Below are 13901 nucleotides of genomic sequence, written 5' to 3'. Positions count from 1 at the left end.
ATCTTGTTCATGTACAAATTTTAAATGTTTTTTCTTCATATTCGGGTTTGTGTTTTATCCTGAAGAAATTCTGAAATATTGAAAATGTTTGATTTATTAAAAATAATGTTTATTTAACACAAAAAACTTCAGTTTTTACTTCAATTTGAATATTTGTTTTTTTTTCTTAGAATCTGGAAAAGTCAATAGTCACTAATGTACTAACAAAGTTTATTACCAAATACATTCAATTCTGTCTTGGAATAGATGGAGTGTTATTAATCAGTGTAACACTATCAATTCAGTTTTCAATAATTTTTTTTTTACATTTAACTTGAGTTATCATTTCATTATATTTTTTATATATTTTTATTTGTTTAATTGTATTTTATGACAAAAGTTAAATGTTTAATTTTTGAAGTTTATTAACATTTATTTTTTATTTAGCTTTGTTTTAGAAAACCAATGTAGGATGTATCACCAGTCATCTCTATCACATCCACCACCACCACCTCCTCCAACGCTTCCACCTTTACCAACTAATAATAATTCAGTTTCTAAAGGAAAAGCTATTACACCAGATAGAAATGCTCTATTATCTCAAATTAGAGGTGGAAAAACATTGAAAAAAACAGTTACAAATGATCGAAGTGCTCCTCTAGTAAAGAGTAAGATAAATTTTTGTATATTAGTATATTATATATACATATATAACATATTCACATTTGAAATATACACCCAGTTCTGTTTTTACATGGTAGATATGTTCCCAAAAAACTCCATGTAAAAAGTCATGTAAAAAAAGTTATTGTCCCTGTTACTGGAAAAATGGAAGACTTAGCTCCAGACTATTAAAACCAGTAAAAATATGATAAACACATTTTATGCAGGGTTTGAAATTAGCAGTTGTCCAGTTGTCTCAGGCAACCAAAATTTTATTTGGACTACTGAATGCACTTTTGAAGTTGTCCAGTGGCCAACCTCATTTATTTTCTTGTCTTTTCTTAACTTTTTCAAACTACATGCGTCTTTTATTCCATTAAATAGTGATAAGTACTTTTAGTAGTAGTAGTAATAATAATAACAAAGTGATGATGATAAATTGTAAGGATGGAGGACTTCACGCTGATCTCTGAATAAGCAAGAGATGAGAAAATTGACATCCAGGTGTTAAGACATTCATCATTACAATTTACTTTTAAGATAAATTCTGGACAACAGATCCTTTTTTACAATGTTAAATCTGAAAAAGCAGTGGTATAAGTTACATGCCCAGCTAATCTTCTTACTTAAGTGTAGAGGGCATGGCATAATCCCGAAGTGCATCACCATCAACCGAACAGCCTTTCCTGCATGCCTTCGAAGTGCCTGCTGAATGTGGAGAAATCACTACTTTCGAAGTTAATTAAATGTAAGCGTAAATCTCTAGCTGATGTGGAGCTAAAATTATATCTCGCCCATCAACAGTTTACGAGAGCTTGCCAACCGGCCTCTCTGTACGTCCATCTGGGAAAACTACAAAGTATTGCAACAGCGTTTGCTGATAAGATAGCCTTGAAATTAAATAAGAAATTCAGATGGCTCCTGGAAGCTACAAGTAGGCAACGTAGGCAACTGCAACCAGTCCTGTTCTACAATTACACAGAGGAGCATGTTCCTGCCCGGATTCTCAAGATTATACAAAGGGGACCCAAGTATATCCCCCCACCACGCGATACCGGTGCTTCGGATGCAGTCCCGGTGATCCTAGCGGCGCTCAAGAACTGTCAAGCTGCCACCAAATTCCCAAGTATGGAGCTTTCCATCATTTCAACTCTCACTTCTCAAAAGCATTCCACGAGTGACAGCAGTATCTTTGTGAACAGCTACCTTGTAAAACGGTACTTGGAGACATCCAATTTACGGCTTCTGATCTTGGACAAGGAAAAGAAATTTGTCCTATGTAAAGAAGACGACTTTCTAGCCAGAGCTGCAAACTTCCTCAACCACTCCCACACGGTAGTCTTACAGTCTGATCCAACTCCTACCATCCTAAGGAAGACTAAGAAAATAATATCTCTTCCTAGTATCTCTGCTCTTCCTGGGCGCGTGGATCCTCCATCAAACGTAGCGTGTCCCAGACTCTTTTTCGAGGTTAAAACTCATAAGGAGGGTTGGCCATTGAGGCCGCTAGTTAATAAAAGGACCCACCCAACCTACCACCTTGAAAAGGTGCTCGCCAAGCTACTAAGTGGGCTCCTGCCTCCTTCCCCCTGGGTTACATCTTCCTCCATTGAAGCAAAAACATCAATTTCTTCGGTCTTGGGTAACTCATTCTGTAATGAGTATAGTTTTTACAAGTTGGATGTTGTTGCACTCTACCCCTTGGTTCCTCAGTTCGAGGCTGTCATGCTTGCAAATAGTCTTCTCGTCGAGGAGTGCTTTACAGCGCAGCAGGTCTTAGAAATATGTGACGCCTTGCTTTTTATTACCGAAAACAATTATTTTCGGTTTAATGGGAGGATATACCTACAGAAACAAGGGGTCCCATGGGCTCACCGCTTTCTGCTGTGTTGGCGGAGTTACTCATGAGGCATGTTGAGCAAAGGGTCTTCAATTTCCCCCTCACGATAGCATACCCATTGTTATACCTCAGATATGTGGATGATATCCTTGTAGCTTGGCAGGACACGGAGGAGGATTTCCTCACCTTCAAAAGTTCACTCACGAAAATTTATTCTACCATCAGCTTTACCTGGGAAAAAGAAAATGAAGGGGCTATTGCGTTTTTAGATCTAAACATCTCCAAATCCCAGGGAGCTTTATCGTACTCCGTGTTCCATAAATTCAGCTGCTTACCACCTTTAATCCCCGCTACAGCATTCCAGCTGCAGCATTATGTTAATGCAGCTATTGCCCCATTAATTAGAAGGGCTTTTTTGTTATCTTCCAATCAAACGGCTGTCGACATTGAACTTAATGCCATTTGCTCAGCAGTAAACGCAGCGGGATATACTAATGCCAAGTACAGGTACGTCCTAAACAAGGTCAAAAGATCGCTCTTTCCTCCCACGGCGTTACATGTTCCAAACGAATGCACGGTAGTCCTTTCCACATTACCATTCTGTGGCCGAGTTACCATACGTATTTGCCGTGTTTTTAGGCAACACGTGCTCTTTCTACCAGTCTCCCCATGGCCAAATCTTAGAAGGCTACTGTGCAATGACAGGGATGCTACCTCTGTACTAGAGAGGTCTGGAGTTTACTCTATCCCATTGGAAAACACTGCATCTGGTATTCGCACCCACTACGTTGGTGCGACAACTAGAATGTTGGCTTGTCGTATTTCCGAACACCAACTTTCCATCAGGGCAGGCAAAGGAGATACTGAACTAGCAAGAATGGTGTTACAGCACCTATATACCCTGCTATGGGACCAGGTGGTGATGCTCAGGCATTGTAATAACAGGAGCATCGTGTTTATTTGGGAGGCCTTTCTTACCGCTGCACTAAATCCGTGCAACACTCCCACGCTTGATTTGCCTGTTATGTGGGTCAACTTATATAACAGATTAAGACAACACCTCTAGCTCCACATCTCGGTAATTTATAGCGCATGCGCTACGTCACCACGCGCGCACGTTTAAATTTCTTCTTGCTCAGTTCCATCGTTCATTTTGTTCCAAAGTTCTAAAGTGGTTTTTTCATTTAAAATTTTTGGTTCGAAAAAGGATTTTAACCGTTTTTATCTACCTGACGTAGACGAAAATAGTTTCGTCGAAAGCGCTATTAATTATAGCGATATTCGTACACACTTAACGCCTGGATGATGATAAAAATAAAACAATTGAAAGTCTATCTGAGACATCAAACTCCATAATTTATGATGACAAGTGCAGTGTGGCTGCACTTGTCATCATAACACAATCTCACACAAATGAAAATCATTAAGAATTTTTAATTTTTCTAAGTTTACTCCATATAAAATAATCTATTTTTCATAGTTTAGTTAAATATTTTGCTTGGTATTAAAAAGTTTTTTTATTTAAATGGAAAATGGTTTCAAATATAAGAAATAATGCATGAATAAAGAATATGAAGTGCCATCTGTTTGAGTTGTATAAAGCTTCATATAACTCAGAAACAGATGGAAACACAGTTTCAATTACATTATTTTCATACAGTACAGTGATTGTATAGTATGAAACTGGTATTTCAGGAAAATTTCTTGCACACATGAGCAGGGAAGTTTCTTGAAATTATTTACTTAAAAATTGAGATTTATGTCTGTTATTGTGGAATACTCTATTGTAAATTATTTTTTAAATAGATAATCGAATGATATGAAAAATATGTACCATGAATAAAATAAGAAAATATACAATATCATTTGTTAGTGATATTTTTGATATCATTTATATATTTAAATTTTATAATAATCTTTGAATATATGCTATATATTTTAATTTTATTTACTATTAACATTTTTTAAATTCATGCAAGATTTTATTTTTCCTAGATGCCAAATCATCTGAGGAAAGTAAAACTACAAATAATAAGGTTTCATTACAAAATGATCCTTTAGGTCTTGGAACAGTATTTGCTCAAGGGAAACCTAAACTTCGGCCTTCTTTTAAATCAGGTAATAGAATAAATAAAAAGTTTTTTTAAATAGTATTATATTTTTGGTGGTGTTATTCATTACTATCCAGAAAAACTAATTGTCCTCAGGCAACAGAACAGAATATGCAATTAAATTAAATTGATGGAATGCTTTAATAATAAAAAAAACATAAAATCCAGTATGCACTTAATAAAATATATTTCCTAATCAATAAACTTTGCACCTTTTCACTACTGATAATAATATCATAATATCAAATACAGTCAAACTTGTCTATAATGAAACCCCAAAAGACCAATTCTTCTGTAGTAGATAGGTTTCCACTATATACAGGTTACCTACTATAAGTATCTCTTGATTAATGTCATTAATAAATTTCTCAATGTTGTGTATACCAAAATCACATTAATCAAATACACTGGTACCTCAGTACTCAATTGAACAACCACCACCTGCTAGAACAAATTTTCAGTTAATAACAAATATTTTTATTTTAACTTTGAATTTTTCATTTGTCCATAAAAATGAGTAACCAATTTAAAAATAAAACCTTATAGCTGCCTACCTTCGTCAGACAAAATACTTAATTCAGTTTGTTTTTTCATAAGTGAAAAAAAAAAGCAAACTGCATGCGGAACACAATCATCAGTATGTTTTACAACCCATTTCAAGTGGATGCAATGTTTCAACAATACTGTGATGCACTAAGATTTGTTTCAAATTCACAACTTGTTATTCATCAGTCTTGAACAATTTCTTCTCTCAATTTCTCTTCAACAGCTTTTGGGGTTCCATACATTTTGTATCCTTCAGTTCAAAATTTCCCGAACGAAATTTTCAAAACCAAATTTGACACATCCAGAGTTTAGAAGCATCTTCCCCATACATAGTATAAGAATTTTTTACTGTTTGTATAGCTTGATATCCTTTACAAAACTTGAAAAACCATAAGATATTTTATCGGCATACATTTTGACTTGATTTTATTCAAATGAAATGTTATGTAAAAAGATTTAACATAAACTTCAAAACAAAGAATACAATTTCACATCAGGAATAATGTGTTGAATTTCACAACTTATAATTACATCACATATTTATGTTAAGTAAAAACAGATGTTAATAAAAATACCCAAAAACTTTCTGTTAAATTCCAATAAAATTACAGTAATGCAATAATCATATTTTGTATTGGGTATATGTATTTTTTGACTTTTTATGTTGATCTTTTTTATGATTTATACATGCTAAGCTTGTAAACTACTTGTTAAATTTATGTTAAATCAGATAAGGATAATTTTTCTGTTATATGGCCCAATTGTTTCCTGTTTCTGCATTGTACAGGTTCTGCTATATACAGATTAATTTACATTTCTTTTTGCAGAAAATTCAAGGTACCAAAGAAATTTTCCATTACTGACAGGTTCTGTTATAGACATGTTTGACTGTAATTCTTACATTTTTTTATAGTATTAAGTTTTTATTTTTTATCCTCCAATGTTTACGTTGTTACATATTATTATTATTATTATTTGACTAACACATTTGTGTTGCAGCGTTACTAACAGTTATTTGAAATGTTTCACACACAAACGCAAGTACTTTCAACAACTTACGGTTGTTGAAAGTACTTGTTGTTGAATAGCTATTCCAGTTATTCCTACCGGTGGTATAAAATAGACGTAATTTCCTTATATCCATCGGTTCCACACTTTGAAGCCGTCTTATAAATGCCTTATTACTGAACTCTGGTTATCCAACATCACATGTGTTACACTTACGAGAGGCCCTCTTACTCATCACGGAAAACAATTACTTTCAGTTTAATGGTAATATATACAAACAAACCCAAGGTGTGCCAATGGGTTTCCCCCTATCACCCATTTTAGCAGAGATTATCATGAGGAATATAGAATTTCGCATTTTCCGTGCCCCTTTAGCAATCCACTATCCTATCATGTATCTACGATATGTAGATGACATATTACTTGCATGGGACGGTTCTGCAGAGGAATTAGACAATTTTATTCAAATGCTAGCTTCTATATATCCTTCCATCAGGTTCACTGTGGAAGAACAACAAAATGCCAAAATCTCTTTTCTAGATGTTGAAATATATAGATCTCCTGACCTTAATTTTTCAGTGCACCACAAAAATAACAACTTACCATATATTATCCCTGCAACCGCCTTCCAACCTACAAACTTTGTAAATTCTGCCATTACTTCTTTTGTTCGGAGAGCACTCCTCTTACCATCCACCCAAACGTTAATAGATAAAGAATTACAATTTATCAACAAGGCAGTATGTAATGCCGGGTATTCTACCTCCAGATTTCTTTATCTCCTTAACCGAGTCAAGAATAAATTATTTCCAAAATCCTTCCTCTGCAACAAAGAACAACTCACTCTAGTACAGCCTCCGATACCGTTTTTCGGCCATTTATCCCTAAAAATAGCACGTATATTTAGAAAACAGGGTTTTCTATTGCCCATAGTCCCTCAACCAACTTTAAGACGTATGTTGTGCAACGATAGAGATCTTCTCATGTTAAATGAGAAATCGGGAGTTTACGAAATCTTACTAAAGTACACATTATCAGGGGAAGAAATTACTTACATAGGAGCAACCACAAGAATGCTACACGCCTGCATTCTCGAACACCAAGAAGATATCAGAAACAATAGACCAACAACAGAGTTAGCTAAAAAAAAAGTACTAAATCAAGATTATCTTCCACTTTGGGAACATACAAAATTGCTAAAACCTTGCAATGATCGAAGAGAGGTGTTCATATGGGAGAGCCTTTACATAGCCACTTTAACACCGTGCAATGCTCCAACATTAGAAATTCCACAATTATGGGTATCATTATTTAAACAATCTAGATTATAAATTGTCTGCGTTAGGTACATCACAAATATGGCACCTCTATCTTTATTATTATACTTGGGGTATTACGTTATAACAGCATGTTTTTACATCTATAATATTTATTGCGTTTTAATATGTTTAATGAATTCCATGCACATGCTTTATGTAATTTAAATAGTCCGTTAAAAAGTTAATTTGTTCGAAAATCACAGTATTTGATTTTCGCCTGAAGATGACAACCGTAAGTTGTTAAAAGTACTTGCGTTTATGTGTGAAACATTTCAAATAACTGTCAGTAATGCTGCAACACAAATGTGTTAATTAGTCATTACTTTACATTGGCATGAAGTGTGTTAATACTATATTATTATTATTTGTAATTTTTATCAGGAATCTGTGTTAGAGGGCAGTTATAAGTTCATATTTAATGCTACTGTATATATTTGTGAATAAAAATAAATACTTCAATTGATGAAACTTAATTTTATCATTATATGCTCTATGCCAGAGGTTCTGACCTTATTTTTATCATGGAACAATATTAAAAGCACTATAAATTTATGATTCTTACTATATTTTTATGTGAAATACATATAAAATATCACAAAATGATTGCAGTGCAAATCACTAATCACCTTTCACAGATATGCCTGCTCATATGATGTACCATTGTGCTTCAACACATTTCAGATGATGGGATATTAATTAACACTTGATGACATCGGATGAATGTCCTGTCACTAGTTTCTAAGTACTGTATCATTGGACATCTGACATGATGCTCCCATTATTAGATTCAATAGGCTCATGCTGTAGATATCAAATTAAAGTGTACTAGGTAGCCACTTTACACCAAAATTAAAATTAATATAATTGAAAATTATAACAATGTTTTTAGAAACCATTTAAATGATTTGAAATTTTCAAATTGTAAATCAAATTTATTTTAAATTTGTTATTTGTTTGCAGCAGTGATGGAACATTTCCTTTAATTTATATACAGCTTTAATAATTGTATTTTTATTTATATGTAAAATCTTTTTAAAAATTGTTTTATTGAATGATTTTCTAGCTTTAGTTTATTTTACTGTTTTTATGGTTTCCATTACCTTGTCAAACATTATATTGCAGTTTTGGTTTGTTTTGTTACTGATAAATTGGTCCCCATTATTTATAAAACCATAAATAACTTTAGCATGTGTATAGTCTTTTCATATAATGATACAAGAACTTGATCCCAGACTAGAACAATTACACCTCATATCCCAAATCTGCATTGGCACATTCATACATTACTAGTTTCAATAGATTTTATTGTGGAACCTCAAATTTTTATTAGTGGAATCCTATGGTTCTGCAGAACACAGTTGGGAACTCCTGCTCAATGCAAATGTGTAATAAAAAGCTGATTTAGTGATAGAACCAAATTTTATTGAATCTTTTTCTGTTAAAAATCACCTTAATGAAGTGTCAAGTTTTATATTTTATTATTGAAATAAACACATACTAAATTGATACAAAAGAAGAAAAAAAAAATTATTTTGGCCAACAGATAACTTAGATGTTTATTAAGAAATATTTTGGGTCCATTTTAGCTTGTATATCAATACAAATTTAAAATAAATTTTAATTTTTTTATAAATTTACAAAAGATAAAGCCAAAGTAACTATTAATCATTTGATAACCAACAGATGCTTATTAAAGATTTTTTTATTTTAACACTGCTGTATATTTGCTGAATTTTCTTTAAGACTTCAAAGACATTGTCACTTGTTAACTATATTATTCTGAAGGTTTCATTATTTTGTTACTTTAATTGCTTGTTTTTATAGTCAATGACCTTGTTTTTTTTTTTTATTATGAAAAAATAATCCAATAAAATAAATGCTTTGTACTATATTCCGATGAATAAATTCTTAATTCATTTAAAATATTTAAACATTTAAATATTAATAATTTCATATTCTTGCAGTTTTGATTATTTAGAATTGTAATGTAATTGTTCACATTTTCAATTGTTTATTATTTTGTAGATAAATCAAGTGCAGAAAATACAGAAATGAAACAAGACAAGATGTTACATCCAATTCCTAATTTATCAAAAAATGCTTCTCCAATGTCTTCTAATAAATTTCAAGCTGGTAAATTAAATGTAAATAGTTCATATCAAATAAATAATTGTAACACAATAAATTATCCCATAAAAGTAACAAAACCTACACCACCACCAGCAAGTTTAAAACCAAGTTTTAATATAAATTCTAAATCCGAAATTTCTGAAACCAACAAAACTACAAGTAAATCTTGCAATATTAAACCATTACCACCACCTAAAGTTTTGGAAAATCCATCTTTGAAATTTGGTAAGCACTTTTTAATATTATTTGTTGATTAAAATTTTAAACTGAACATAAACTGTTTTTGTACAAAAATTTTCTTAATATAAAAAGTAATACATTATTTTAGTCTAAAATTATATTTTAAAATTAAATTAAAACAATTTAATAAAATTACATTCTATTTAAAATAAGATCTTTTGGTTAATGTTACCTATGGTTCCAAGATGGCAGCACTTCCCGTCGCCATCTTGGATTGGTCTGGAGACTGCGTGTTTAGCGCTATTTTGTTCGGAGATCACCTGTCCCTGAAAATATAATAAACTAAGAAAAAATATCAAAAAAAAAAAAAAAAATACTCATGTTAATGATCCCTTTTTTATTTGATCCTACTTTTTTTCCTAGTTAGGTAGATTCCACTTCATTTTTGGCAGGTCTTTTCTTCCCTGATGTTGTCGTTTCTGCTACAACCGTAGAAGACTTTTTGGCTGTCTTTTTATTCACATTTGCTGTTGCCTTTTTCTTCTCTTTTCTTAGTATTTGCTTCTTATTAATGTTCAGAAGTAGTGCACACGGAACAGATTGTAGATCTAACCATTTTGGAGTTATTCCAGTCCCTAGATACATCATAACCAATTGTCTTACAAAAAATTGGAAACTTTCTCCAGGTCTTCTTTACACTTATTCAATCAGATGTATGCTTCAGACAGTGCCGAATGCCATAATTCCATTTTGCCGTACATTTCAAACAATGTGAGGGCGAAATGAATGACAAAAGACCACCACAATAGACATTGCCAAATGTGCTTTTAAAGGTTTCCTTTGTATGCTGAATAGTTATTACCACTTTTACAAATCTTAGAAAACATGATTTTATGTCACTTCAATGCTATACTTAACATGTTTTCGTACACGAGTTGCACATTGCATGAGTTCATTGCAGTCCTAATTTTAAAGGAAATTTAAAGTCATTATTAATATCATTTTCCCATCCTAATTTTGAAAATTCGCTTTCATTTCTCTACTAGAATTTACAAGGAGTATGACTTAACCAAAAGTTCATCGGAACTAACTTTTACATAACTAACACAAATTTATCAAAAAACCTAAAACAGTTGAAAAATTTACATGTTTAGTTGTTATTTATATCGAATTCACAAATACTATCATTTAGGCCAGAGGTGTCCAAACTATGGCCTGTGGGCCAGACCCGGCCCGGCAGGTGATTTTATCCGGCCCGAGGGCTTTTGAAAAATACTGATTTTTTTTTTTGTGCAAACCTGTTTTGTTTTTAAAAATGTATATCGAAAATTGAAAAAAAATGCAAAAATCATATTTGATATAAAAAAAGGATTTAAAATGCAAATGAATTTCCAAATTTAAAGCAATTTGCTTGTAAATTCATTTCTATGTTTGGGACTACCTGTATGTGAGAACAAAGTTTTTCCTGGGTGAAGTATCTGAAATCAAAGTACAGGGCAAATTTATCGGATGATCATTTGCAATCATTGCTTATAATTGGTGTTTCAGATTTTAATCCCAACTTTAAAAAAATTTTTCAGCAAAAAACACAGTTTCATCATTCCCATTAAAAGTTGCATTAAATAATTTTCTAATTATGTATAATTTAGCTACATTTGTTTAGTATTGGTGTATCTGCAATTAACTGTAAAAAATAAAATTCAATGCTACCTTAGTCATAATGAGATCTTTTAACTCACATATTCACGTGACCCGCCGCAAATGTATTTAGATTCAATCTGGCCCTTGAGGCAAAAAGTTTGGACACCCCTGGTTTAGGCACAACATATTTACCTTTTTAACTTTTTTGGAAAAACTATTGTAGAAAATAGAAATAAAATATTCCACTATAGATACAACACAACACTGTCAGTATTGTCTACCTACTGATTAATTCGCATATTTTCACAAAAATATGCAAATTAATACATAGGTAGACGATACCACGTCATATTTTACAAATTTGCATAATGGTTCACATTCTTTTTTTACATCACGTTAAACATCATTACGTATTATGTCAGTCAGTTACATGATAGCTCTTTCTATCGCTATTACCTCAAGACACCTGGATTGGAGATTACCAGAAGCGCCGCCATCTTGGAACCATAGGTACCATTAACCGATCTTTTGATATACAATTTAAACATAATAAAGTTTGAAATAGATCAAAATAATGAACTGATACTAAAACTAGTGAGATATATAGATTTTAAAAATTTATATTTCTATCTATCTCATGTAATTTGTTCTCAACAGCAACCTTGTACTAATTATAATGGAAATACAACTAATAGAGAGAACAGTAAGCATCAAGTAGTTAGAAAATTTAATTAATTTTAAAACAATAATTTGGTATTAAACAATTTTGATTAGGAAAAAACAAATAACTGAATAATTATTCATTTTCAAAAATTGAAAAACTATTTTAAAAATAAATTTCAATACAAAACAACGGTTAATGATTATTACAATTATAAAGTCTTTAAAAAATTATAATAAATGTTATATAAATTTTAACAAGATTATTTCCAGATGTCCAGTAATAATATTACTTTGATCTAACTTGCTAATAATTCCAAATTTACTACATAATTAAAACTACTGCTGTTCTTGTAGTATCTGTATTTGAAAAGTTAGTTTGGAAACACATGAAATTAAGTAGTGATACAAATCATCTGGAAATTTTAATTTACGATTATGAACTATCAATAGCTTTTTCTTTTTTTAAACTTCTTAGTAGCATGTTTAAAAAGTGTGAAAATTATTTATGCTGTAGACATACTCATTTACATTGTAATTCCTTGAAACTAGCAAATACTAATATAGTGTCATCTTTATTTCTCTCCTGTTTATTTTTGCTACATAAATCTATACTTTGATGATATTAGATGCTCCTAGGTAAACTTATTTGTTGAATGTTGATAAGTTTGTGGTAATTCTCCTCTCTATATAGAATGGTGTGTTTTAATCATTTCACTGGAATAACTTTAAAAATTTGCATCCTATGAAAAATCATTGAACTAAAAATGTTAGACTTTTCAGGGGGGCTATTGGCTTCATCATACACAGCACAATTAATGAAAATGGGGTAAACTTCAACTTCATTTCCTTAAATGGGAACCCATATTTATTATTGCATATTATAATTTTTCATCAAAAACAAACACTTATATAAAACATTTCTTTTTTTGAAAGTTGCACTTATTAGAAGTTATAGCACTTTAACTTTTATGCAGCTGTTTTGAATAAACTTTGAATTAAAAGAACTTTGAATATAGGGATTATAGGATTAATGGGATAAAATAACATAACATGGTGAGCTGCCAAGAGACTTTCTATGAAAAACTGGTCCCTAGTCAAATGTTAGGCACGTGGAGAAAAAACCTGGAAAACTCCATGTGGCAAATCTGTTGATAAAGCACACCTCTGACTTGTTCAGTGTTTTTTTATCCATTTGGCACTGGTGGCTTGTGTTTGTGGGAGTGAAAAATAAGTATTTATTATTGTTACTCCCACAGTTTTAAGCACATACTTTAAGAGTTGTCCTTTCTCCCATATGCAAATGCACATACAGTAAGACCCTGCTTAACATGGGAGATGCATTCCTAGACAACAAAGCGCTAAACGAAACGGCATTAAATGGGGTCATTTTAGCTTAGACTAAATAGGGAAAGGGGAACACACAATCAAAAATAAACAGATTTTACTATAATGTTGTTATATTATTATGCAAATTAATATAAAAATATGTTAAATAACACACAAACATATGCACACAGAAATGTAAAGTTCATTTTTTGTGACCAAGGTCCTGACTTTTTTTTGAAATTCTTGTTTTTTGTGATAGTTGTGTAGTTTCATTTGTCGCTTTTTTCTTTCCTTAAGCAATTGTCGGTAGCAGAAGATTGTATCCAAAACACCTCGTTTTGCTTTTGTACTCTTTTCAAAATCTGGATCATTTGCTACAATTTGATCAACAATTTCGGTTATCATTACCAAATTTTTACTAAGGAAATTTGTAGAGAAATTCTCTGGGTTCTTCGTTTTCAGAATCACTATTTTCCAGTTATATATGAATTCCTT

At 31.7% G+C, this 13901-nt stretch overlaps 1 protein-coding gene across 2 annotated transcripts in view; it reads left to right on the top strand.

Annotated features, from left to right (window-relative positions):
- The window catches only part of LOC136972773 (WAS/WASL-interacting protein family member 3-like), a 41349-nt gene that overhangs the window by 11345 nt on the left and 16103 nt on the right, over positions 1-13901 (top strand). For both annotated transcript variants that reach the window (XM_067267415.1, XM_067267416.1), the window contains exons 2-4: positions 427-647; positions 4478-4600; positions 9492-9821. In XM_067267415.1, the coding sequence (XP_067123516.1) occupies positions 452-647; positions 4478-4600; positions 9492-9821 (649 nt within the window). In that variant the 5' untranslated portion in view covers positions 427-451. The remainder of the gene's footprint in view (positions 1-426; positions 648-4477; positions 4601-9491; positions 9822-13901) is intronic.

Source organism: Centruroides vittatus, unplaced genomic scaffold, assembly GCF_030686945.1.
Source record: "Centruroides vittatus isolate TY-2023 unplaced genomic scaffold, ASM3068694v2 contig_301, whole genome shotgun sequence".
NCBI classification, from domain to species: domain Eukaryota; kingdom Metazoa; phylum Arthropoda; class Arachnida; order Scorpiones; family Buthidae; genus Centruroides; species Centruroides vittatus.
This window is presented reverse-complemented; position numbering and strand designations above follow the sequence as displayed.